A 24,207-nucleotide genomic window follows, 5' to 3' on the forward strand; every position below is an offset into this window, starting at 1 on the left:
CGATGCTACGTGCCTGAGTATAGTGGGTCAACTCTCCATGTTTTTGTCGATTGAAATCGGTTTGATTTCCTTTAAACCTTACATAGACTTAGACAAAAATATGGAGCCCAGACCCACTCTATTCCAGAAAAGGCATTGAAGTTCTAAAAATGACACTATTTGGAGGTTTTGACACGCATACGCCAGTTTAAATCAACCTATTCTAAATATTTAACATACCGGTATGTAAAGGTTATAAATTGATGTTTTGTCAAATATACATTGTCTTCAATGTTGAATAATTTAGGAAGAAATTATAAGATTTGTTCATATTTTAATTTATAGTATCTTATCTATCCCTGTATAGGCAGTTTACACGCCAAATTCACCCATCTTTTTTCTTCAAACTTTTGTATTGAGTAATAGGCACATACTTGTACATTCATGATTTGTTCATAAAAAAGTCAATTAAAGAATATACATGTAGATATTCCTTAGTCAGACACGTGACGATTTCAACGATTAGAGAACATCATATCACCGTTTTGAAGTGTTATTATTATGCAATTTTTAAAAAATATTTTTAATATTAAAATTGTAAAATTCCTATTCGATTTAGATACACTAATATTTAAAGACGACGAAATATTCAACTTTGCACGATGTTAGAAAACAAAATGTCTGACTAGACACCCTTAACTGCAATTTTTAAAAAATAAAAATTGTAGAATTCCTATTCGATTTAGATAGACTGATATATAGAGACGACAAAATATTCAACTTTGCAATATTTAGGAAACATAATTAAAAACCCTTGACTGCAAAAAAGACTTCGCCCCTGGACCCCCTAATCATAGATGGGTCTCCATGCAACCGCCCCTATATCCCCTTCCCCTGAAAAACTTCCTGCAAGCATACATGAACTGTACTTACATGATCACAAAACACGCCCAATATCTATAAATCTCTCCCACCTGTGTGGACTCAAGATCGTGGCTAATGACGTTGTTGAACTTTATGCCAGTAGGCCTAATTTCCCCCTCAATTCCCGACCTTTGAAAATTTTCTGGATCCGCACCTGGGGACCCCCCCCCCCTTCTACGTTAAGCACGTCCCAAAAGTTTTTAACTTCTTACACAATAACTTTGTCAATATTCTGGGTGATTCCCATCACGAACAACAGTTTACAATATAATTTGAACATTGAAGGAAGGAGGCGACACATTGACCTACATATAAAGAAATCACGTGACGATTGTACAAGTAACCAGACCCGGAAGAGAAAATACCCGAATCGCCATGTTGGGAGTTTGAAGGTTTGTAGTTTGTAAATGAATAAGTAACATGATTATAAAGAAATAATAATGAAGAACATAATCAAAATTGTACAGTGGGCATCGTGGACATTATTTTAATGTTTTACAATCAGTTACCGAACAAACTAGACCAGTGCCATTGGTGTGTGTCCGGGGGGGGGGGGGGGTGGGCGCACGGACCGACTAAGAAATCCTATAAAAGTTGGAGAATGTGCGGAGCGGATCCTGACGGCCACAGGATGTCAGGAATCCCAGGAAACTACCATTCATAGAAAAACGTAATATAATTTTCAAAAGTAAAATTTTAAAAAGGTAGGGCCTTGACACCCCCCCCCAACTTGAAAAATAAAAATCACCCCCCACCCAGGACCTGTGCATGAGATTGGGAAGTGACACAACTTGAAACTGGTTAACCCTATATAGCTCAGTAAGTAGAGCGTAGGGGGGGGGGGGGGTCTTGATCCTACGTACCAGTCCCATCCTTGTGAGAACACTTTTGACTACACATACAAAACTGACATAGAATTAATAAAAACAAGTTTGGTAATAATAGAATACATTCATATAACTGTTCTTTTATTCTTTCAGAAATCATTAAAAATCTCATTAAGGTGTCTGACCATGGACCACCGTACTTGGGCCCAGGATGTGTTACGGTGTCATCTCTGTGAGACCCCTGGCCCCCCTATGTACTGTGACATTTGTCATATACATCTGTGTGTAGTCTGCGTTGGAAAACATCTCTTAGATGAAACCAAAGAACACAAAGTAGTGCCATTTAAGAAGAGGGGACTAAATCCTAAATGTTCCAAACATTCCACACAATTATGTGACCTTCATTGTGAACAATGTAACATTCCTATTTGTGTGGAGTGTGTTTCCTCTAATGAACATCTAGGACACAAGCAAGTTGGCATTTTAAAAATTCTGGATACCAAGAGAGAAGCCTTAAAAAAAGATCTACAAGAATTAGAAAATACCATTTATCCTAAATACCAAGAGATCGCATCTAACATTCCAGTTCAGAAAACTGATCTAAATAAAAATTCCAAGAAATTAACATCAGCTCTAAACAAACATGGAGAAGACTTGCACAGAGAAATAGACATTGCCATCAAGAAACTGAAATCTGACATGGATGAAATGGAATCAAAACACCTGGTTGTCCTGAATAAGCAGGAAAATGAAATCAAACGCACCATTTCTGAAATCACAAAGTGCATTGCTGATCTGAAGAAATTACTGAACTCCAATGATATCAGCCTTGTCTCTACCTACAAATCCAGGAATGCTGAATTCCGAAGATTGCCTCCTAAACTCACAGTTTCCTTACCAAGATTCACCCCTCAGAAGATTAACAAAGAACATATTTATCAGCAGATTGGTTCTCTGTCAGCATTATCTATCAAAACAGAAGAACATGACTACACAATGGATTCACCCGGTGCTGAGTCCTCTCCCACTGACAGACCGTTCATTGATGTACCACATATCATCACAGAAATAAACACATATTATGGAGAATCTAATAAATTACGCAGTGTGTCCTGTCTGAGTGATGATGAAGTATGGACGAGTGGTAAGGACAACCTGATGAGACTCTACAACCTCCACAGTAAACTAGTGAAGTCAATCCAAACCAAGTCAAGGAACATACCATGTGACATAGCAGTGACAAAGAGTGGTGAACTAGTTTATACTGATCCCGAAGATAGAACTGTGAACATAGTGAAGAATACACAGATACAGACAGTGATCAGATTACAGGGGTGGAGACCTCTCAATGTCTGTATTACCGCCTCTGGTGACCTCCTGGTTGTCATGATCATTGATGATCAGAAACAAGCAAAAGTTGTGTGTTACTCTGGCTCTACAGAGAAACAAACAATTCAATATGATGGCAAAGGACAACCTCTCTATTCACCTGAATATTACCCTAAATTCATCAGTGAGAACAAGAACCTAGATATCTGTGTAGCTGACAATAAAGCCCGTGCAGTATTGGTGGTCAATCAGGCTGGGAAACTCCGGTTTACCTACACCGGTCCTCGCTCTACTACCAAGGAACCATTTGGTCCAATCGGCATCACTACAGACAGCCAGAGTCGAATCCTGATAGCAGACTGCAACAACCACCGTATCCACATCCTGGATCAGGATGGACAGTTCCTCCACTACATTGACAACTGTCATTTACAGAGTCCCAGTGGTTTATGTGTGGACACCAGAGACAACCTCTTTGTGGCTGAATTCTTCACAGGTAAAGTGAAGAAAATCCAATATTACATGTAAACAAATTGTGATCATCATATTACATGTCGATAGAGTGAACATCAAATATCAGTAAATAAACTGATTGTGTTTGAATGTTGTAATACATTAACATACTATCTAGAACTATATAAAATCCATGTTTTAGCAAACCGTGTTCGTTTTATATGTTATGTTTCATCAAACTGTCACAATTCAGAGACTGTGTATTGTTCATGTACATATGATTACTTACTATCTGTATATTTTACATGTAAATAAACTGGTTATATATGAATAATCAGTATTTTGTTAATGTGGTTTCTTATATCATAACATTAAAGTCTGTTGACATTTGCAAAGATAGTTTTCTAACTATTATAGTGAAGTGAAATATGTCTGCATGTATGATTATGAAATTTTAAAATACAACTAATCAATTTATAGGAGAACTTGACCTACTTCTAAAAAGAAATTTTAACATTATCAAGTGCCTTGGGTTCAATATTTCAGAATATATGAATATTATCATGATGATAGATATCGGACCTATTACCGGTAATAATTAAGGCCTATACAAAAAATTGTGTGTTGAGGGTAACACTGATGAAAAAAATAGGTTAGGTAGGAAGGGTTTTCTTCTATTTTATCATATTTTTTTCTGCATAATTCCTAAGAATGTGTGTTTGTGTCACATTTAAAAACGAATTTTTTATAGAAATAAAATAAAATTCACAATCGGATAAAAATTGACATATCATACTGGTAGGATAGGGGCATTTTTGTAGGTTAGGTCTGGTTACCCAAAACACACAACTCCTTTTTTTTAGGCCTAAAAGTCGATCTTCTTGACACTGATTGAAAAATTGACACAGATGCTGGAATTTGACATTGAGTACTTTAGATACAAATCTCCTAATAATTAAAAGATCTTGGATACTATATTCGATTCAAAGTTACTTTTACATAGCCCCCCCCCTTTCTTTTGCAAAGATAGACATAATCATAATCAATGTATGAATGAATCATTCATTTTTTCAAAATCTCACCGCTAAGTGTTTTAATCTGGAAAAAATTAATTGGGAAATAATTAACATTGCATCCCTTTGATCAAATAACCTCTTTATATTGAGGAGGCCTCAGATCTGCCTAAAATTTTAAGATATGATTTGTTTAAGGATAATTTAAGCTATTATTTAGGAAGGAAAAAATCCATACATTTTACCTTTTTCAAATTGGGTATTGAACAGTATTTTCCTATACTTTTATATATACATGTAAACCTTCTCTTATAAAGGAGACCAATACAGTATACTCAGTAACCATTGCCTCGACCAACAAACCCTTAATATGACAAGCAAACTCAGCTGAAATCAACTTTGGTAGTCAACTCAGCATACGAGTTATGGACCTTTGATATCAGGAACAGGAGCGAAAGCGAAAATAAAATAAAAGTTCAGCATTTACATCTGTTTCTAGGGATTATCCCCATGGGGATCCAAAGGATAATTTCTTCCAGGGAAGGTCCAGGGTCTATTTTTGTAATATAAATTGAATAAACCTGTTTTACTTTCTCAAACGGAGAGGGGTTCGACTCCAAACCACTCATGATTATTGATATTTTAAAGTTAAGGTTGTTCCGAAAACTAAATTTCATGGAAAATGCAAGCATTACACACATACTAAAAATACACATACTTTAAAAAAGAATGACTAGGAACGGATTCTGAATTAACACCTCTCTCTCTCTCTCTCTCTCTCTCTCTCTCTCTCTCTCTCTCTCTCTCTCTCTCTCTCTCTCTTCTCTGTGCGGTATGGCAATTTATTTACAATTTAATAACACCTCAACAATTAAGAGAGCTCGATGGTCGTGGCCATTTTTAGACGGTATTGCTCTCCTTTAGAAGAAGAGTTCTATATTAAATAATAGGAAAATAGGGTAAACTGTATGATTTTTTTTCTTTACTAAGTAATAGCTTATAGCTTAACTAATCATAACTTAAAATTATAGGTAGACCTGATGGTGAACTTGTTAACCAACCAGCGTCCTTAAACGATTACATGTTTACTTATACTAACTTCTTTATATAAAAAAAAGACCAAGTTAACAATGAGCGGTTCTAAGCCTTTGATGTCATTAGTAGCTGCGTATATTTATCTACATCCACTGAGGCCTTGGTTTGCTAGTGATGACAGTGGCGTACGTAGTCACACATTTGACCCCTTAAGTGTATACGACAAACCAACGATAAAATGTGATTATAAAAAAATATGAAAATAAATAAGTAAAATAAAAAAAATGATGAAAAAAATGACGATGTGATAAGTATAACGGGGGTCCTTTGGTATAAATATACCGGTATTCTATAATATGAATTTGCAATACATACATTATTGCTGGTCAATATAAATGGCACATAGCTTTTTAGGTTAATAATTTATTAAAATAAAGTTATAAATATTCATAAATGTACAATCATGCAATTGTACATTTGAATTATATAATCTATTTAAAATATACCGACTAAGTTTGAAAGCCCCCCCCCCTTCCTGCCCTCCCCTCTGACTTGCTTTGAATTTGATAAGTTGCAGTTGTTTTTTTATAACCCAAAATGTAGAGTTAATTTCAATTAAAAAAAAATTTCCTCAGAACATATGGTCATGGAAAAAAAAAGAGAAAAAATCGCAATTCTTGACATAAAAATCTTTCTGATATAAAAAAAAATTACTTTGTTTTTTGTTATCATATTTTGACGTTTGATATTAGTTTAAAATTTCTCTATTATAAAAAGAGGTCATACCGATATTGTGATATTTTTATTGTAAAGATATCAAATTGATTGATACCTTCAATTTTTACAAAAAATTAAAATAAAACGACATTCGATCTATATTAAAGGTTCAAGATATCAGATAAATTAAAAAAAAATCTTCATATTCTTCATATTAAAATTAACTACATGTAATACATTCAGATTTCGTTTGGGTAGAAATTTAAAGAAGGATAACTCTGACCATGCTTACCGAACAGGAGTTATCGAAACTTGACATGGCGGACGGGGAATTAAAAACGCCCTTGTCCGTTGTCGACAACGCCAACCGAAGATTTTAACCCACTGGCGGAAGATCCAGACAATTTCATCAGGTAGATTAGCTTAATGTAACTTAGATATTTTGCAAAATCAAAATTATCTTGCTAAAACAATGCATCCGACCTGCATTAATGCTGCAAGCAAGCAGTGTCGTGAACGTCGTACATGTTATCTTGGACGGAATGACTAGGTGATACAAACATTGTATCATTGAGTCTTAGAATACACAAAATAAACACTTAGCTATCTGTTGGAAATTATTAAAATTTGCAAACAGCGTTTTCAAAGAGAGAGAGAGAGAAATATGTTGCATTATTTAAACAGTGTTAAATTATAATGGTTCTCTGCAAAATATATATGAAGTATTAAAAGTACAATTTTTTTGTAGATTCTGAATAACGGCTAACAACCTCAGGAAACAAGTAATAAGATTAGAGGGTCTACTGCTGGTTGTTATTCATTCCTCTCATGCAGCTCAGCACCCAGAGCCTTGATGGGGAAAACAGTGCAACTTGTGAACGAGCAGACATCTTGTCATCAAGCCATTGCCGAATCCTTGGCAGAGTTGAAGATACTGTCTGGTGTTCTCTGATACTGTAAATTAAATTCCTGTTTACGGGAATAAGTTTATTAAAATCATACCTAGATATTTATGATGAATTTGGTGGCTAGACTCTTTGAAATGTATTAATATAAACTTAAGGTTGATAGTTTAAATGATTGAGATTGTTTGTTGTTTTCATGGAATATTTGTTGTTTTAATGGTTTGTTTAATTGTTTTGTTCATTTGTAGGTAGAAGGCCTACTGCTGGTTGTTATTCATTCTTCTCAGCTCAGCACCCAGAGAAAGGAGTTTGAATCCTTGATGGGGAAAACGGTGCAACTTCTGAACAAGCAGGCATCTTGTCATCAAGCCATTGCCGAATCCTTGACAGAGCTGAAGGTAATGTCTGGTGTTCTTGTGATAATGGAAATTAAATTCCACAGGATAAATTTATAAAAATTGTACAATATCAGTAGATGAGAATCTCTACCAGTCCACCTGGAAATATTTTTATCAACAAGAGATAGAAAATCGTGTCGCAAATGGACTTTTTTCATGCAATATTTTTTCTTTTGCTATATTAAGTCACAAAATATAATTTCCGAATTCAATAAAATTTAATTTGTTTTAAAATTTTCTCTTTATTCAGGAAAAATTTTAAAAATTAGGGATGTCAAATTTACTCAGAGAGACTAGTCGAATAATGAGGGCTTCAGTCAAAGCTCAAGCCTCAGAAAACCCCCTGAAAACCCATGTTTTGACTTGTCTTCTACTGTGGTGATTGTATTTTTAAATTACTTTTTCTTATCACAGAGCTCTGCCATGGAACTTCAAGAGAGAGTGGTCCAAGCCATCAAACAAGTGGACGACAAATTCTACTGTAAAGACATGACAAACTTTGACGACAACGAAAGAAACCATCTATTGAATCTCTACAGAGAAACCATACTTAGAGGATGCAACTTTGGGTTTGAGGTGAATACCTTTTAACCCATGACTTAAATTTTTTTTCTTTATTTAATAACTTAAAGGCATGCAATTTATTTTCCGTTTTGTCTCTTGCTTAAGTGAACACATTTTATTATTAGAATTTTGAGTTCATTTTTTTAACCTTTTAGTTATTGATTTCTATTTGTAATTGTTGTCTCTTTTATCTATCTCCATACCATTGATATATATATATTATATATTGTACCCTAGTGACATCTCAATGAAAACATTCATTATTAATTAATTGTTAATTATTAGCTGTATGTAGCGTATCTTGGATAGGTGACACATTTTACGTGGCAATTGTTTTCTGTGTCTCTAAAACCTGTAATGTTTGTGTTTATACATGTATGTACCGGTACATATTGTTACATGTTTATTGCAGTATCTTAGAGAGATGACCAGGCGACACCAAACAGAAGCTGAGCAAACGACTCGTTAACTTTGCCAAAGATTGGATGGCCTTTGTCACAGAGAAATGTGAGAAAGGGAGAGGCATGAGGCCCAAGTAAGTACAGAACAACTGGTCAATATTGGATACAGAATTACATATCAACAGGTCAACTTGGATAAAAATTTCTAACAGGACAGCAAAAAGAAAAGTACAGGATAACAGTCGAGTGAAGTGTACACATTTATAGTTGAATAGGTCAATGTAGGATAACAAGTACAGAATAGTATTGGATACAAATTTACAGATCACCAGGTATGAGGAATATTTTTAATAAGGAATAAGAAATCATTCTATGAGTATTATGAGGCGATAATTTGGGTTGGGGCGTGATCAAATCCAATAAAGCCCGAAGGGCTTTATGATAGATTTGATCACGCCCCGACCGAAATTATCGCCTGATAATATTCAAAGAATGATTCCTTATTAATTATATTTATATAATTTTAAGCCATCGTACGATTAAATATTTCAATATAAATAAGCAAACCCCACTGGCGCCTCAATTTGGCGTCATTTGTATTATGGGTTATATAGTACAAAATCGATACGCAGTGTTATCACAGGCAAAGACACTGGAAAATGTAAATATATGAAAGTAATTGTAAACAGATGTCAAATGAAAATAAATATTTTTAGGGTGTTTAGATTAAAGAACTAACTGTGTACTTCACAGGAACCTCCCCCTTTCCATGCTCTACCAGTGTCGACTCTGGCAGACAGCCCTATTTGCGGTATCCTTCATTGCAGGCAGAATATGTACGGGAAAATTCAACCGCTTCACGTCCAATATTTCCAACAAATCCTCACTGCAGCAGAATCCAGTGAGTTCTTCCAGAAATTGTTCTCTGTTATCTCTATCTCTCTGTTTATGACTTTGTTTAGTTATTACATGTAACTGTGAGTTTTTATTTTTCGATGCTGATGAGGATCATTTTCTTTCATATCCCTATTGTCTGACTGTTTATACATGTACCTATGAGATTTTCATTTTGATAACACTAGAAAACACAAAATACAATAATTAACTCAGGAAATGTTACCAAGGTGCAGGAACCCATGGGTCTGGTGTAATAATATTAGGTATTCATATTAACTGATAAACACCTGTCACCATATAATGGTAATTGTTCTTACACCTGAGGCATGGTCCATTTCAGGGGTTAAGCGTCATTCCATGGATTAGCACGCAGAGGTAGAGATACATGAGGGAGATGATTGGGGCATTGTGTTGGACATCCACGCCAAGAAAAACAGAGGTACGCTATTTGTCTGCTGATTTAGATTTAAAGGAGCTTCAACTTTTAGAAAAGTGGCACACAACTTCATCCAGATTGTGTATTACTGTTTAGTTATTACATGTAACTGTGGGTTTTTCATTTTTTCGATTCTAATGGTGATCATTTTCTGAATTACTGAAATATTCATTAATGTACCATTGTTTTTCATCATGATGAAATATTCCAGTATTTACATAACATTCAAGTAACATTCAAGTAAAACATGTATTACATATTTAGTACCAGGTAGAGTAGATCTGATATTATACATATTTGATATTATTTAGATTTCGTGAAATATTCAAGGTAAGATATTGATAAAAGGCCCTCATGCAAAAATCTTTTTTTTTTAACTAACTCTACAGGGATAAGCTCTACATTGACCATATTCATTAGGTTATAAAGAGAGATAAATCAAAACCTTTTTACTGCTAAACTCTACAGGCATAAGCTTCAAATTAATTACAGGTATTCATTAACTTGATGACAGAGAGAAAGAGTTGTATCAGGTATTCAGTTGGTGATATAGTTGTGTTTTGGGGACAGGTGGAGAGACAGAAGATTTGAAGTGGATGGACAGAAGGAAGCCGGCGATAGTGAGGCTGGAGAACAGGAGGCAAGTCTTCTTCAGGGACTCGGGGGTCATTGGGGTCGTCACCAGTCGCAAGATCGAGCCTGACTACCGCATCAATTTTCACAGAGTCAAATTCAGAAGGCAGAGGGGACACAAGGTCGGTATGGGTGGCCGCATAACTTGCCTGCACATTGAACAAATTGAGTAGGCCTCAATCACATAAATTTAACATCACATTTACCATTACAACATATACCACACAATATCATTAGACTGGTAATTGTGTCAAACATAAATTGTAAGTGAAATTTTTCATGTGAAATTCACTAAAAAAAAAGCGTCACATGAATGTGTATGTGAAAAGTTTTTTACGTGAATTTCATTTGAAAAAAAAAATTGTGATATATATGTACATGTTCATGTAGATATACAATTGTAGCACATGCAGAATTGCCACATAACAGGAAGAAATGCTTTTCATGTGACTGAGGCAAAAATGCTTTTGTACAAATTTGATCTCTTCCAATGCGATACACATGCTTTGATTTAGTTGTTTTGAAACATACAGATGAAGGCCAGTATGGTAAAGTGTATCAGATATTTCAAAGGATTCAGAGTTCAGTGAATTTTGCTGGTACCCCCTCTTTGCAGGTAGTGTTACCCACAATTTTCACATAATCATTAACTCTTTGTTATAATACCATAAGCCAACCTTTATTCATGATATTAACTTTATGTTGCAATTTTTCTGTTATAAACAGGTTCACCGTGCCTAATTTTCATGACCAAACCTTTTTAAGCCAAAAAATGTTATTAAGGGGTTAAAAACCGCTTTTTGGTGAAAATATTGTCTCAAACCACAGTCCAGAGTCTGCATAGCTCTCTCCTACCCATGGCTGCTTGAACACCTTATTCATCAAAATCTTGAATATTACCACCAAGTGTGTAATGTCCACTTCAGTCAATGAAATTATTGTTTAACCTGGCATGGTCACTGCCTTTGTAGCAATGATATAAAACTGTATGTTACGTAAACTGTGGTTGGATAATCAAAGGTTGCTTCAAAGGTCAATCTCCGACTATGCTTTACTTGCATTGGTCAATACTGTAAGAAACTATGAGTTATTTTTGTGTCAACTCGTGCTACCACAGCGAGGTGGAGGAGGATCATACATATTGCCAGTGGTTTGTGACGATGTGAGAACATATTCTTGACAGTGATATTTCTGCATGCAAACTAAAGATAATTTAAAGTACATTGTACATGTATCAGGATAATTATTCCATCAAGATGGTTTAAAGTATTCTGATCTTAAAAAAAAAATGTCTTTGTCCCACTGAGGTTTTCGCAATTCATTTAACATCTACTCCCTATAATAAGTATGTTTCTGGACTAACTTGTCAATAACCTTTAAATAAAAAGATTATATTTATAAAATTATTTATTCATTACTTATAATACATGTAACTTGCTGGCTATAGCTTTACATTACAGCAGAACTGATTGTATAATTTTGTATCTGGTACGTCAGCTTACTCCCTTTTTCTTCCAATATATTATAGGTCTGGATGAAATGCTGGTGTTAATAGAGTACTGTAATTGTGGAACTCTAGAGGAGGCGACTAAGATGGGTCTACCCGAGCACAACATTCGAGTGTACATGCGGGAGATTCTACTGGCCGTCAATTACCTATATACATGGTAGAAATACCGGTACATGCACATATACACAAGTGATGGCACAGTCATACTGGTCCTTTTTTTATTTGGTTAGCTTCGTGTATGTATCATCAACCTCTAAAAAAGTTTGCTTTGATGAATATGAATCAGTTGAGAGGTTGGGGACAATGGCTTGTAGAATTGTTTAGTTTTATCTTTAATTTAAGATTATTTCCTATGAACTTTGTCTATTTGTCTCCCTCTCCTCTCTCTTTGTATCTCTCTCTGTCTCTCTCTTTCTCTCTCTCTCTCTCTCTCTCTCTCTCTCTGTTGGAGAGTGTAGTATAATTTGCAGTCTTGATTGCAATCATTTAACATGGACCTTACAGAATTATTAAATTTTTGAGTTGACAAACAACAGATCAATTTAATGTCATTGTTGATGTTTATATCTATTTTATTGACATATTATTTCTATTGTTATGCAGATCCCATTACCATACTGTAAACTCACGGAAAGGGGCACCTGTCAACCCATTTCTCTTCTAACAAGACTTGTAATGGGGTGTGTCTTTTTACCCCCAATGAACCCAATGTAATAGAACAACACTTGGTAAGGTAAGTTTATCAAATTTAAAACTGAAAAGTAATAATATGAGGGTTATGTAAATTTCTTATGCTGGTCAGGGTTTACACACAAAGTGTTTCATTTTTATATATATATTTATCACTCATTATTAGTGAGAAACTATTTGTAACTTGTTAAATCTGATTGTATTGCATATTTTTGTCACAATAATAGGTGTAAGTTCTTATTTTAGACTTTGAAATGAATCAACTGTGCCAACCGCAGCATAAAGTTTGGTTACTGGCATTGAACTGTGAATGCCCAAGACTGATGAGGTCTGCTGAAAACTGTAATCTCTGTAACACTGTTACATCCTTTTTGGCCGCCTCATCTTCATTAAGTGTCTTGGGCGTCACTGTTCATGGTAACATACCAGACACTAACACCGTGAAGAGCAACTGTATGTAGAGATGTATGATCGTACATGTGTACATATCTGGTGTTTGCCTTCTTACCAAGTTACAGCTTCAAAGAGTAACCACAGAGAACAGAAACACAAGGTGTGAGTGTGTGGGTGCGGGGGGGGGGATATGAGAGAATGAGAGAAGAGGAGTGTTATTGGACCTATGGTGAGCTTTGAGAGAGGAGCATATCATTTTTGATGTAGATTTTCACCAACAGAGTTGTTCATCAAAGATTCTGACTGATATGAGGAGTGGATCTGATATGTCAGTGATAAAGACATCAGTTATCGTAGGTAACTGTTGGAGCCAGGCTCACTTTGATTCAAGTCATGTCAATACAGCTGAAGAGTAATATGGTGAGAGAGTATTTAATATTTTGTCATCAACCGAGTATTTCCTCCATAATTTCTGGGAAAAAAACATGTGTATGTACAATTGTGATAAAAGTATAATCTAACTAGTTACTGGTAAATCAATATTTATGCAAAATATTAACATTCATTATTAAAAAATCTCATTATTTATTAAAACATATCACATATAACGTTGCTGATTGGTGCTCTTTAATCATACGGTACTTTATTGTTGACTTTACTTGAACCATTTCATGTTACATTCAGATAACGGACTTGCTTTGACTGACACAAGCAGACAGTTGTAGTTTCCATCATGGTAACTTTCACTTATACTAAACAAGAGGCCCATGGGCCACATCGCTCACATGAGGAACAATAGAACAATGTGCAATAACACATGTAGATCCTGTATAAATAAAATCCATTTTTCCTCCTGGATATTCTTATGTTTATAATCATTAGTCTTTTTTCTAACAGGATGATTTTATAGTCATATCACATGTTAAGTATTGCAGTTCTCAAAAAGATCCTTAACAATTGTTTATATATGGGATATAAAGCTACATCAAACTCTGAACCTTCCTGTGAAGCCGAAGAATTGTCCTGGAGCCAAAGTCTTAACAATTATAAAGAATCATCTGGCTGATTAGTGTCTGAGAAGAAGATTTTTAAAGATTTAGTCTATATATTTCTATGTAAAACTTTAACACCCCCCTAATGTGGCCCCACCCTACCCCCAGTGATCATGATTTTCAAAACTTTGAAACTTTACTACCTGAGGATGCTTCCACACAAGTTTCAGCTTTCCTGGCTGATTAGTTTCTGAGAAGAAGATTTTTAAAGATTTACTGTATGTATTCCTATGTAAAACTTCGACCCCCCATTGTGCCCTACCCCCAGGGGTCATGATATTCACAACTTTGAATCTACACTACCTGAGGATGCTTCCACACAAGTTTCAGCTTTCCTAGCTGATTAGTTTCTGGGAAGAAGATTTTTAAAGATTTACTCTATGTATTCCTATGTAAAACTTTGACCCCCCATTGTGGCCCCACCCTACTCCTAGGGGTCATGATTTTCACAACTTAGAATCTAAACTACCTGAGGATACTTTCACACAAGTTTCAGCTTTCCTGGCTGATTAGTTTCTGAGAAGAAGATTTTGAAAGATTTACTCTTTATATTTCTTTTCAAAACTTCGACCCCCCCCCCCATTGTGGCCCCACCCTACCCCTGGGGGTCATGATTTTCACAACTTTGAATTAACATTAACTGAGGATGCTTCCACAAAAGTTTAAGCTTTCCTGGCAGATTAGTTTCTGAGAAGAAGATTTTGAAAGATTTACTCTTTATATTCCTATGTAAAACTTCGACCCCCCCCCCCCAATGTGGCCCCACCCTACCCCGGGGGGTCATGATTTTCACAACTTTGAATTAACTTAACTGAGGATGCTTCCACACAAGTTTCAGCTTTCCCGGCTGATTTGTTTCTGAGAAGAAGAATTTTAAAGATTTACTCTATATATTCCTTTGTAAAACTTCGACCCCCCCCCAACTGTGGCCCCACCCTTCCCCCAGGAGTCATGATTTTGACAACTTTGAATCTAAACTACCTGAGGATGCTTCCACACAAGTTTCAGCTTTCCTGGCTTTATGGTTCTTGAGAAGAAGATTTTTGAACAACAACTTTGAATTCCCTTTGTGCCAAGTTTGGTTGAAATTGGCCCTGTAGTTTTTGAGAAGGTTTTGAAAATGTGAAAAGTTTACGGACAGACGGACGACAGACAAAATGTGATCAGAAAAGCTCACTTGAGCTTTCACCTCAGGTGAGCTAAAAACCGACTGTTCGTTCTTTGTTTATACATGTAACTATGCAATCAAGTGTAAATTTTAAATTGTTCAAACTTTGACCTCTTAACCATAACTGGGCTCCAAGGAGGAGTTCAAATTTTAATATTGGTGTTAGCGGGTTATGTAATTTTTTCCTGCAATGAACGCTACCTTCATAACCCGCATGAATCATCAACGAAAGCATTTTATTGTTTATATTAACATCTCTCTTTTAACTAATTAATAAATTGATTATGAAAAATAAGTAGTAATCACTAAATTACTGGTAATTTACATAAGTACGTTAGCTAGAAGAAACAGCCAAATCGTCTCCTGTGATACTTTGAGTCTGACATCATCATGATTACTTCGTGCAGTCCGTGATATTTTGTAGGTCGCTGAAGGTTTAGACCAATCGATAAACAGGGCGTGTCAATTTCAGACCTGTCAATATCTTCTCAAGTTCAGCCGCTGTAGATTTCGACCAATCGATAAACGGGGCGTGTAGATTTCAGTCTGGCTGTTTCTATAGAGCTATGAATTAACTATAAGTTTTCGTAAGAAATAGAGAGAATAATACTTGGTAGATGTAATATATTGAAATGAAATTTGGTATTCAGGTTTATCATGATAATATCTAAGTAAAGATTGATATTAGGTACGATCGAGCAATTCTCGACAGAGTTATGGCCCTTGGACGCAGAAAAATTCTAGTTTTTAACAGTTTCCGCTCATTTTCTTCTTAGAGGATGACCATATTAAAATGAAATTTGGTATACAGGTTTATCATGACAATATTTAGGTCAAGTATGATTTTGGGTATGATAGAGCAATTTTCGACAGAGTTATTGCTCTGGGACTTAGAAAAATTCCAGTTAATTAAAGTTTACGTTCATTTTCTTTGTGGATGTTTCTAAGGGAGGGGGGCATAAGTGTTTGAGAAACTTTTGTTTAAAACATGACCCCCCACCCCCCCCCAACTCATTCTGTTGTCTATGAAGACGTTAAAATATGAGAATAAGAAATTCAATGTGTATTAAAAATATCCTTTGAAAGAAATGCTATGCTACAATTTGTCATATTATTATGTATTAAAGCGTCATGAATAGCATTTGTATTTTATTTAAATTGTTTAATAACAATCACTAAAACAACAAAAGTCGCTAAATAAGAATATGTGGAAAAAAAAAAATTTTAAGCAAGATATTCTCTACTTGTTTTGTATATGACTCCATGAAGGTGATTTGATCAGAGTTATTGCTATTGTTTCTTATGTGAGCGATGTGGCCCATGGGCCTCTTATTTTATCATTACAGCTGTAGATGTCTTAATATGTCTTCTTCTGTGTTTTATGTGGATATGAAGATAGATAGCAAGATACAGTGTATAACCCGCTTTAGTATGCTGTGTTATTTTTGTCTGCAACTATTGATACCTTCATAGTCCGAATTAAACTAATTTCTTCAGAGAAAAAACACTTGCTTAAGATATTTCATATTAAAATAGCGTTTCCGGATGAATGAATGTGCTGAAATTGAGAATTAATATGACTGTAGACCCGAGATAAAAGAGGGTATATTTCGTGTTCCTAAATTCCTGTCATCTTTAAGTAGTAAAATTGTTTCCTTTGTTGGTTCTTCATTTTCGCTAGCCAAGAAGGACGATCCACTGTGTCTCTCTATTCTCTATAGAAGGTGATGGTTCTCACACAGTCAAATTGCGTTAGAATGTGCGCGTTATTCGGTTTATGGACAAAATAATCTCAATAAACACTGTGGCATTAGAAATGTGGTATAATATACCCCGTTGTTGTAATCATACAATTCATTCATCCTCGTCTGTATAACAACTTAATAATGATTTATTGTCATTATACGATCATATAATAAGTGAGTAAGGAAGTGTTTGTGTGTGTTTGGGATGGGGGTTATGGACTTTGAATTGCGTTTGATTAATATAGCTTCATTAAATTCTTTATTAGTAATGTCCTTTTGACAAATTTGAATTTTAGCAATTAAAATGAAATACCAATTAATATTATTATACTTTCATGTGAAATACTGAAATCAGATTGGTTTAGACGCAGTTGATAATCCGTTCTATTACCCTCAGCGTTAACAACACACTTAGCAACGGGTAACACAACGAATTGTTACATGCGCGTAAACTATGCGGGTACGGTCACGTCATTCATATATAAAAGTATTAAGTTTTCTTTAAAATTAAGACATTCAGTATGATTAAATAAATAGTGCCTGTTTGGGAGGGTAAGAATTGAAATTGACACCCCTCGAAAACCATTCGCGTCGGTTGACAATACTTTTCTCGGGGTGCCAATCCTAAACCCTCCTAAACAGGCACTATTTATATATTAATATAGGGATTATGACGATATGTCAGGACACATAAATAAGATCAATCCTGTCTGCCATTTTATAATTACATTAACATGTACTGTACATTTATTTGAGTAAAACAAATTATGTGATGATGATCAACTGATGTTGAGAATAGAGATACTTTACCATTGGGCGGGGTGTGGTGAAGAGGTTATCACAGCGTATCGTGAATCTGTTGTTAAGTTTCACAAGCACCTGTCAGGGGACAGTTAAATTATATTCATGTACATATATAATATGACTTGTTTACCATTTCATTGTCGAAAACAATAAACCTATGTTAAGCTATTTAGAAACCATACATGCAAAATTAAGTGGTTTTCATCCCTGCACAAATTAGGTTGCTAACTTGCCGTCTATTCTATTAAGCAGAAGTTGAAAAAAAAAACAATTTGTTTCAATCATGCTCATTATATTTAGTCACATCTTTATTTATACTACATGTAATATCACATTTTCACAGCAAAACAAAACGCTGAAAAATATCAACAATAAAGACAGATACAGTAAAGTTACTACACTAAGAGGAAAGAGTGTGCATGAACATATACACATACAACAATTTTGAATTTACCGGGTGGCAGTAAATTTTGTATTCACTGCCACCCGATTCAACATAGAAAAGTGCCCCCCCCCCGCCCCCCCCCCCCCGGGTCAATTTTCAACCCGGGTCAAAACTCTTCGTTACATTGGATGTATAACACCTTATTTTCCCCGATGATATTATCAAATCTAAAATAATAATGAGGGGAAATGGACTGATATAATTATTTTTTTTACTTTTTATAGACTGTAGGGAAATATTATGAACTATTTAAATTCGTTAAGATGTAATTTTCGTCTACGTCTAGCTTGGTTCTTTTTTTTCAGTGCTGCTACCCGGGAGACAGAAGTGACCCTCAATAAACAATATAAGTGATGTTTTAATACGGGTAAAAACACCGGTGAAAGTCGCAAAGAAAGAAATGTTTTGTGACATATATCTGTTTCCTGTTGAAACAAACATCAAATAATTAACATCAGTTTTACATATCTGTGCAGAGGCGAATCCAGAAGAGGGTTGCGCCCCCCCCCCCCTTTGAAAATGCAAAAGAAAGGAAAAGAGGGGGAAAGGGAGAGAAAAAAGTAAGAAAAAAAGAATTTAAATTAAAATCGCCCAAATACAAATTCATTTAAAGGAGAATCAGTTTCGGCATTGCTTGTACTTGTACAACTGAAGAGGGATGTTTGCCATGCACCAATAGACATAGTGATCTCGTACAGACACGTAGCAACAGGGGGCCTGTCCCCCCCCCCCCTCCCCCCCCCCCACACACTTTTTCTCGCAGCAACTAATTTTCTTAAATTTACATATAAAAAATTGAATTATCCTGCCCCCCCCCCCTCTTTTTTGGAGCATGTAAAAAATTAAAATTTAAAATGAAAGTAAGGAAATTAATAGTGAAAATGAAGTTAGACATATACTACGCCAGCCCCCCCCCCCCCCCCACACACACACACACACACACGGATTAGGATTTTGAAGATTTGGATGAGTCTGCCCACCCCCCCCCCCCCGAAAAAAAGATGCTTTTTATATTATAAATATAGTATCTCAATATGTAAACTAGTATCTAATCCCCCTGTTTTTGAGAACTATATAGCTTTATTTCTTTCTAAAATTAAGAGAATAAGAGCATCCTGCATAATAGGAACATCTCCAACTCCTCTTCCTTTAATAGCTTAAAGATTGGATTTAAATTTCTTCAAACTTTTGTGTTGTCTAGTAATACGCACATACTTGAACATTCGTGATTTGTCCTTAAAAAAGCACCGGGGCCAAGTCCGTTTTAACGTTAATTTCAATGTAACCATAAATAAAGAAAGGGGTCGAACTCTGACCCAGATAAAAAACTACCAGCTCGCTTCAAAAGCCTAATAAATCAATTATTTTTTACAACACTTGCAATATGCGTGTATTTTTCAGAAAAATAATGTCTAAGATACACTCATGCCGAATTTCAAGTAGATGGGTCTTAAAATAGCGAAGATATACGTCATTATTCTCTCGAATTCGCCAGTTTATTTTTACTAGGACATTTACCGGTCCAGGGCTCACGATGGGATTTTGCCTCTGACAACAGCAGTATTGCAACAAGTCGAGAAACATTCGCACTAATCTTTTAAAATCTCACATCAAATGCACGCTACTTACATCCTTAAATTCCGATAAAATTCCGTAAATACTCTCCAAACTGAACTTTTATTCTGCAGCCACATCAACTTCTGACCAGACCGGCCATTGTGATAGAAAATGTTAAACTCAATTTCATTGGTTAATATTCCTGATGGTCCAATCAGAATCAGTATTTCTCGAAGACGTCAAAATGGCTTAGTGTTATTATTATGCAATTTTTAAAAAATATTTTTGATATTAAAATTGTAAAATTCCTATTCGATTTAGATAGACTAGCTAATATTTAAAGACGACCAAATATTCAACTTTGCATGATGTTAGAAAACAAGATTTCTGACTAGAAATCCTTAACTGCATTTTTTTTTTAATTAAAATTGTTAAATTCCTCTTCGATTCTGAAAGACTAATATTTAAAGACGACAAATTATTTACCTTCGCACGATGTTTAAAAACATAACAAAAACACTTGACTGACTTGTTTAATCTTATTTTCACTCAAATTAATACATTTTTGAATAAACATAATTATATTAGCCGGTATTGAGGTTAATTTCACGCTTCTAAAGACTTTGCCCCCTGGACCCCCTAATCATATTTTGGTCTCTAAGCGACTATCCCTATCCCCTTCTTCTGAAAAAAATCCTGCAAGCATACATGTAATGTACTTACATGATCGCAAAACACGCCCAATATCTATAATTCTCTCCCACCTACGTGGACTCAAGACCGTGGCAAGAGACGTTGACTTGTTGTACTTTATGCCAGAAAATTTCCACTGGATTCCCGAGCTTCGAAATTTTCTGGATCCGCACGTCCCAAAAGTTTTAACTTCTGACAAAATACCTTTGTCAATATTCTGAGTGAGTCCCATCACGAACAAATGTTTATAATATAATATGAACTTTGCAGGAAGCAGACGACCCTGGATTGACCTACAATGCACTAAAGAAATCACGTGACGATTTTACCCGAATCGCCATGTTGGGAGTTTAAAGGTTTGTAGCTTGTTAATGAATAAGTAACATGCTTATAAAGAAATAATAATGAAGAACATAATCAAAATTGTACAGTGGGCATCGTGGACATTATTTTAATGTTTTACCATCAGTTACCGAACAAACTGCAGACCAGTGACATTGGTGTGTGTGTGTGTGTGTGTGTTGGGGGGGGGGGGCGCACGGACCGACTAAGAAATTCTATAAAAGTTGGAGAATGCGCGGAGCGGATCCTGACGGCCACAGGATGTCAGGAATCACAGGAACCTACCCCTCATAGAAAAACATAATATAATTTTCAAAAGTAAAATTACCAAAAAGTAGGGCTTTGACCCCCCCCCCCCAACTTGAAAAATAAAAATCACCCCCACCCCAGGACCTATGCATGAGATTGGGAGGGACACAACTTGAAACTGGTTAAAACTATAGCTCAGTCAGTAGAGTGTGGGGGTGGACGGGGAGGGGGGAGGGGGGGGCAAGATCCTACCTCCCTTCCATGCGAGAACACTTTTGACTACACATACAAAAATGACATAGAATTTATAAAAGCAAGTTTTTTGTTTATTAATATTACATTCATATAACTGTTCTTTTATTCTTTCAGAAATCATCTAAAAATCCCATTAAGGTGTCTGACCATGTATCCCCGTACTTGGGCCCAGGATGTGTTACGGTGTCATCTCTGTGAGACCCCGGGCCCCCCTATGTACTGTGACATTTGTCACATACATCTGTGTGTAGCCTGCGTTGGTAAACATCTCTTAGATGAATCCAAAGAACACAAAGTAGTGCCATTAAAGAAGAGGGGACTAAATCCGAAATGTTCCAAACATTCCACACAATTATGTGACATTCATTGTGAACAATGTGACATTCCTATTTGTCTTGAGTGTGTCTCCACGGGTGAACATCTAGGACACAAGCAAGTTGGCATTTTAAAAATACTAAATACTAAGAGAGAAGCCTTAAAAAAAGATCTTCAAGAATTAGAAAATACCATTTATCCTAAATACCAAGAGATTGTATCTAACATCCCAGTTCAGAAAACTGATTTGAATAAAAACTCCAAGAAATTAACAACAGCTCTAGACAAACATGGAGAAGACTTGCACAGAGAAATAAACATTGCCATCAAGAAACTGAAATCTGATGTGGATGAAATTGAATCCAAACACCTGGTTGTCCTTGATAAGCAGGAAAATGAAATAAAGCGCACCATTTCTCAAATCACTCAGGATATTGCTGATCTGAAGAAATTACTCAACTCCAATGATGTCAGCCTTGTCTCTGCTTACAAATCCAGGATTGCTGAATTCAGAAGATTGCCTCCTAAACTCACAGTTTCCCTACCAAGATTCACTCCTCAGAAAATTAACAAAGAACAGATTTATCAGCAGATTGGTTCTCTGTCAGCATTATCTATCAAAATAGAAGAAAATGGCTACACAATGGATTCTTCTGGTGCTGAGTCCTCTCCCCCGGGCAGACCGCTCGTTGATGTACCACAGATCATCACAGATATAAACGCCGAGTATGGAGAATCTAAAAAATTATACAGTGTGTCCTGTCTGAGTGATGATGAGGTATGGACGTGTGGTAAGGACAACATGATTAGACTCTACAACCTCCACAGTAAACTAGTGAAATCAATCCAAACCAAGTCAGGGGAGATACCATATGACATAGCAGTGACACAGAGTGGTGAACTAGTTTATACTGATCCCAATGATAGAACTGTGAACATAGTGAAGAATACACAGATACAGACAGTGATCAGACTACAGGGGTGGAAACCTCTCTTTGTCTGTTGTACCTCCTCTGGTGACCTCCTGGTTGTCATGATCACTGATGATAAGAAACAAGCGAAAGTTGTGCGTTACTCTGGCTCTACAGAGAAACAAACGATTCAATACAATGACAAAGGACAACCTCTCTATTCTTCTGATGATTACACTAAATATATCAGTGAGAACAAGAACCTAGATATCTGTGTAGCTGACAATGGAGCTGATTCAGTAGTGGTGGTCAATCAGGCCGGACAACTCAGGTTTACATACACCGGCCCTCCCTCTACTACCAAGGAACCATTTAATCCAGTCGGCATCGCTACAGACAGCCAGAGTCGGATCCTGACAGCAGACAAAAACAACGACTGTATCCACATCCTGGATCAGGACGGACAGTTCCTCCGCTACATTGACAGCTGTCATTTAGATTATCCATGGGGTTTATGTGTGGACACCAGAGACAACCTCTTTGTGGCTGAGAGGGATACAGGTAAAGTGAAGAAAATCCAGTATTACATGTAAACAAACTGTGTTCATAATATTAAATATCTACAAAGTGAACATCAAATGTCTATGTAAATAAAGTGATTGTGTTTAAATGTTATAATACATCAACAAACTATCTAGAACTATATAAAATCCATGTTTTAGCAAACTGTGATCGTTTTATATGTTATGTTTCATCAAACTGTGGTGACTGTCACAATTCAGAGACTGTATATTGTTCATGTACATATTATTACTTACTAACTGTATATTTTTCATGCAAATAAACTGGTTTTATATGTAAATAAATGTAAATAATCAGTACTTTGTTGACGTGGTTTCTTATATCATAACATTAAAGGCTGTAGACATTTGCAAACATTTCTAATTCTTAGGTATAGATAGTTCTCTAACTATAGTGAAATGAAATATGTGTGCATGTATAATTATATATAATTGATATAACTATTCAATAGAAAGGAGAACTTGACCTAATTCTGAAAAGAAATGTTAACATTATCAAGTGCCTTGGGATCAATATTTCAGAGTGTATAAATGTACTTATCATAATTATAGATTTCAGACTTATTGTTGGTAATAACAGACTTCTTGACACTGATTCAAAATTGACACAGATGCTAGAATTTGACATTGAGTATTTAGATACAAATTTTCTAATAATTAAAATATCTTGGATACTATATTCGATTCGAAGTTAATTTTACATAGGTCCCGCCTTGCTTTTGCAAAGATAGACATAATCATAATCAATGGATGGATGAATCATTCATTTTTTTTTTAAATCTCACCGCGAAGTGTTTTAATCTGGAAAAAAATTTACATCAAGGCAAAATCTGTAATAGTTTTAATATTGGTTTTCAGGTCGACATCACGAGTAGTTTGACATTTGATCTTGTTATTTTAAAATCAATAGGAGTCATTTACTGCAAAATCGGTTTCAGCGATTCAAGTTTGAGGTGTAACTAAAGAAGGATTCTAAAGATATCATA

The 24,207-nt window shown here is 35.5% G+C and overlaps 4 protein-coding genes across 4 annotated transcripts in view; all 4 read left to right on the top strand.

Annotated features, from left to right (window-relative positions):
• LOC136269578 (E3 ubiquitin-protein ligase TRIM71-like) overlaps window positions 1-24,207 on the top strand; it is a 139,807-nt gene that overhangs the window by 57,714 nt on the left and 57,886 nt on the right. The window lies entirely within an intron of this gene.
• The window catches only part of LOC109620061 (E3 ubiquitin-protein ligase TRIM71-like), a 130,465-nt gene that overhangs the window by 22,979 nt on the left and 83,279 nt on the right, over window positions 1-24,207 (top strand). The window lies entirely within an intron of this gene.
• Window positions 1,202-3,826, top strand: LOC109617213 (tripartite motif-containing protein 2). The gene is made up of 2 exons (XM_066070946.1): window positions 1,202-1,295; window positions 1,884-3,826. The coding sequence occupies exon 2, from the start codon at window positions 1,917-1,919 to the stop codon at window positions 3,585-3,587; it is 1,671 nt and encodes a 556-aa protein (XP_065927018.1). The 5' UTR covers window positions 1,202-1,295; window positions 1,884-1,916; the 3' UTR covers window positions 3,588-3,826.
• LOC136271275 (E3 ubiquitin-protein ligase TRIM71-like) lies at window positions 20,897-23,519 on the top strand. The gene is made up of 2 exons (XM_066070948.1): window positions 20,897-20,924; window positions 21,529-23,519. Exon 2 carries the CDS (start codon window positions 21,563-21,565, stop codon window positions 23,231-23,233), a length of 1,671 nt encoding a protein of 556 aa, XP_065927020.1. The 5' UTR covers window positions 20,897-20,924; window positions 21,529-21,562; the 3' UTR covers window positions 23,234-23,519.

The sequence above is a fragment of the Magallana gigas genome, chromosome 9, assembly GCF_963853765.1.
Source record: "Magallana gigas chromosome 9, xbMagGiga1.1, whole genome shotgun sequence".
Lineage (NCBI taxonomy): Eukaryota > Metazoa > Mollusca > Bivalvia > Ostreida > Ostreidae > Magallana > Magallana gigas.

Coding starts and splice junctions, on each gene's coding strand:
- LOC136271275 (XM_066070948.1), top strand. CDS start 21,563: ATGTATCCCCGTACTTGGGCCCAGGATGTGTTACGGTGTCATCTCTGT.
- LOC109617213 (XM_066070946.1), top strand. CDS start 1,917: ATGGACCACCGTACTTGGGCCCAGGATGTGTTACGGTGTCATCTCTGT.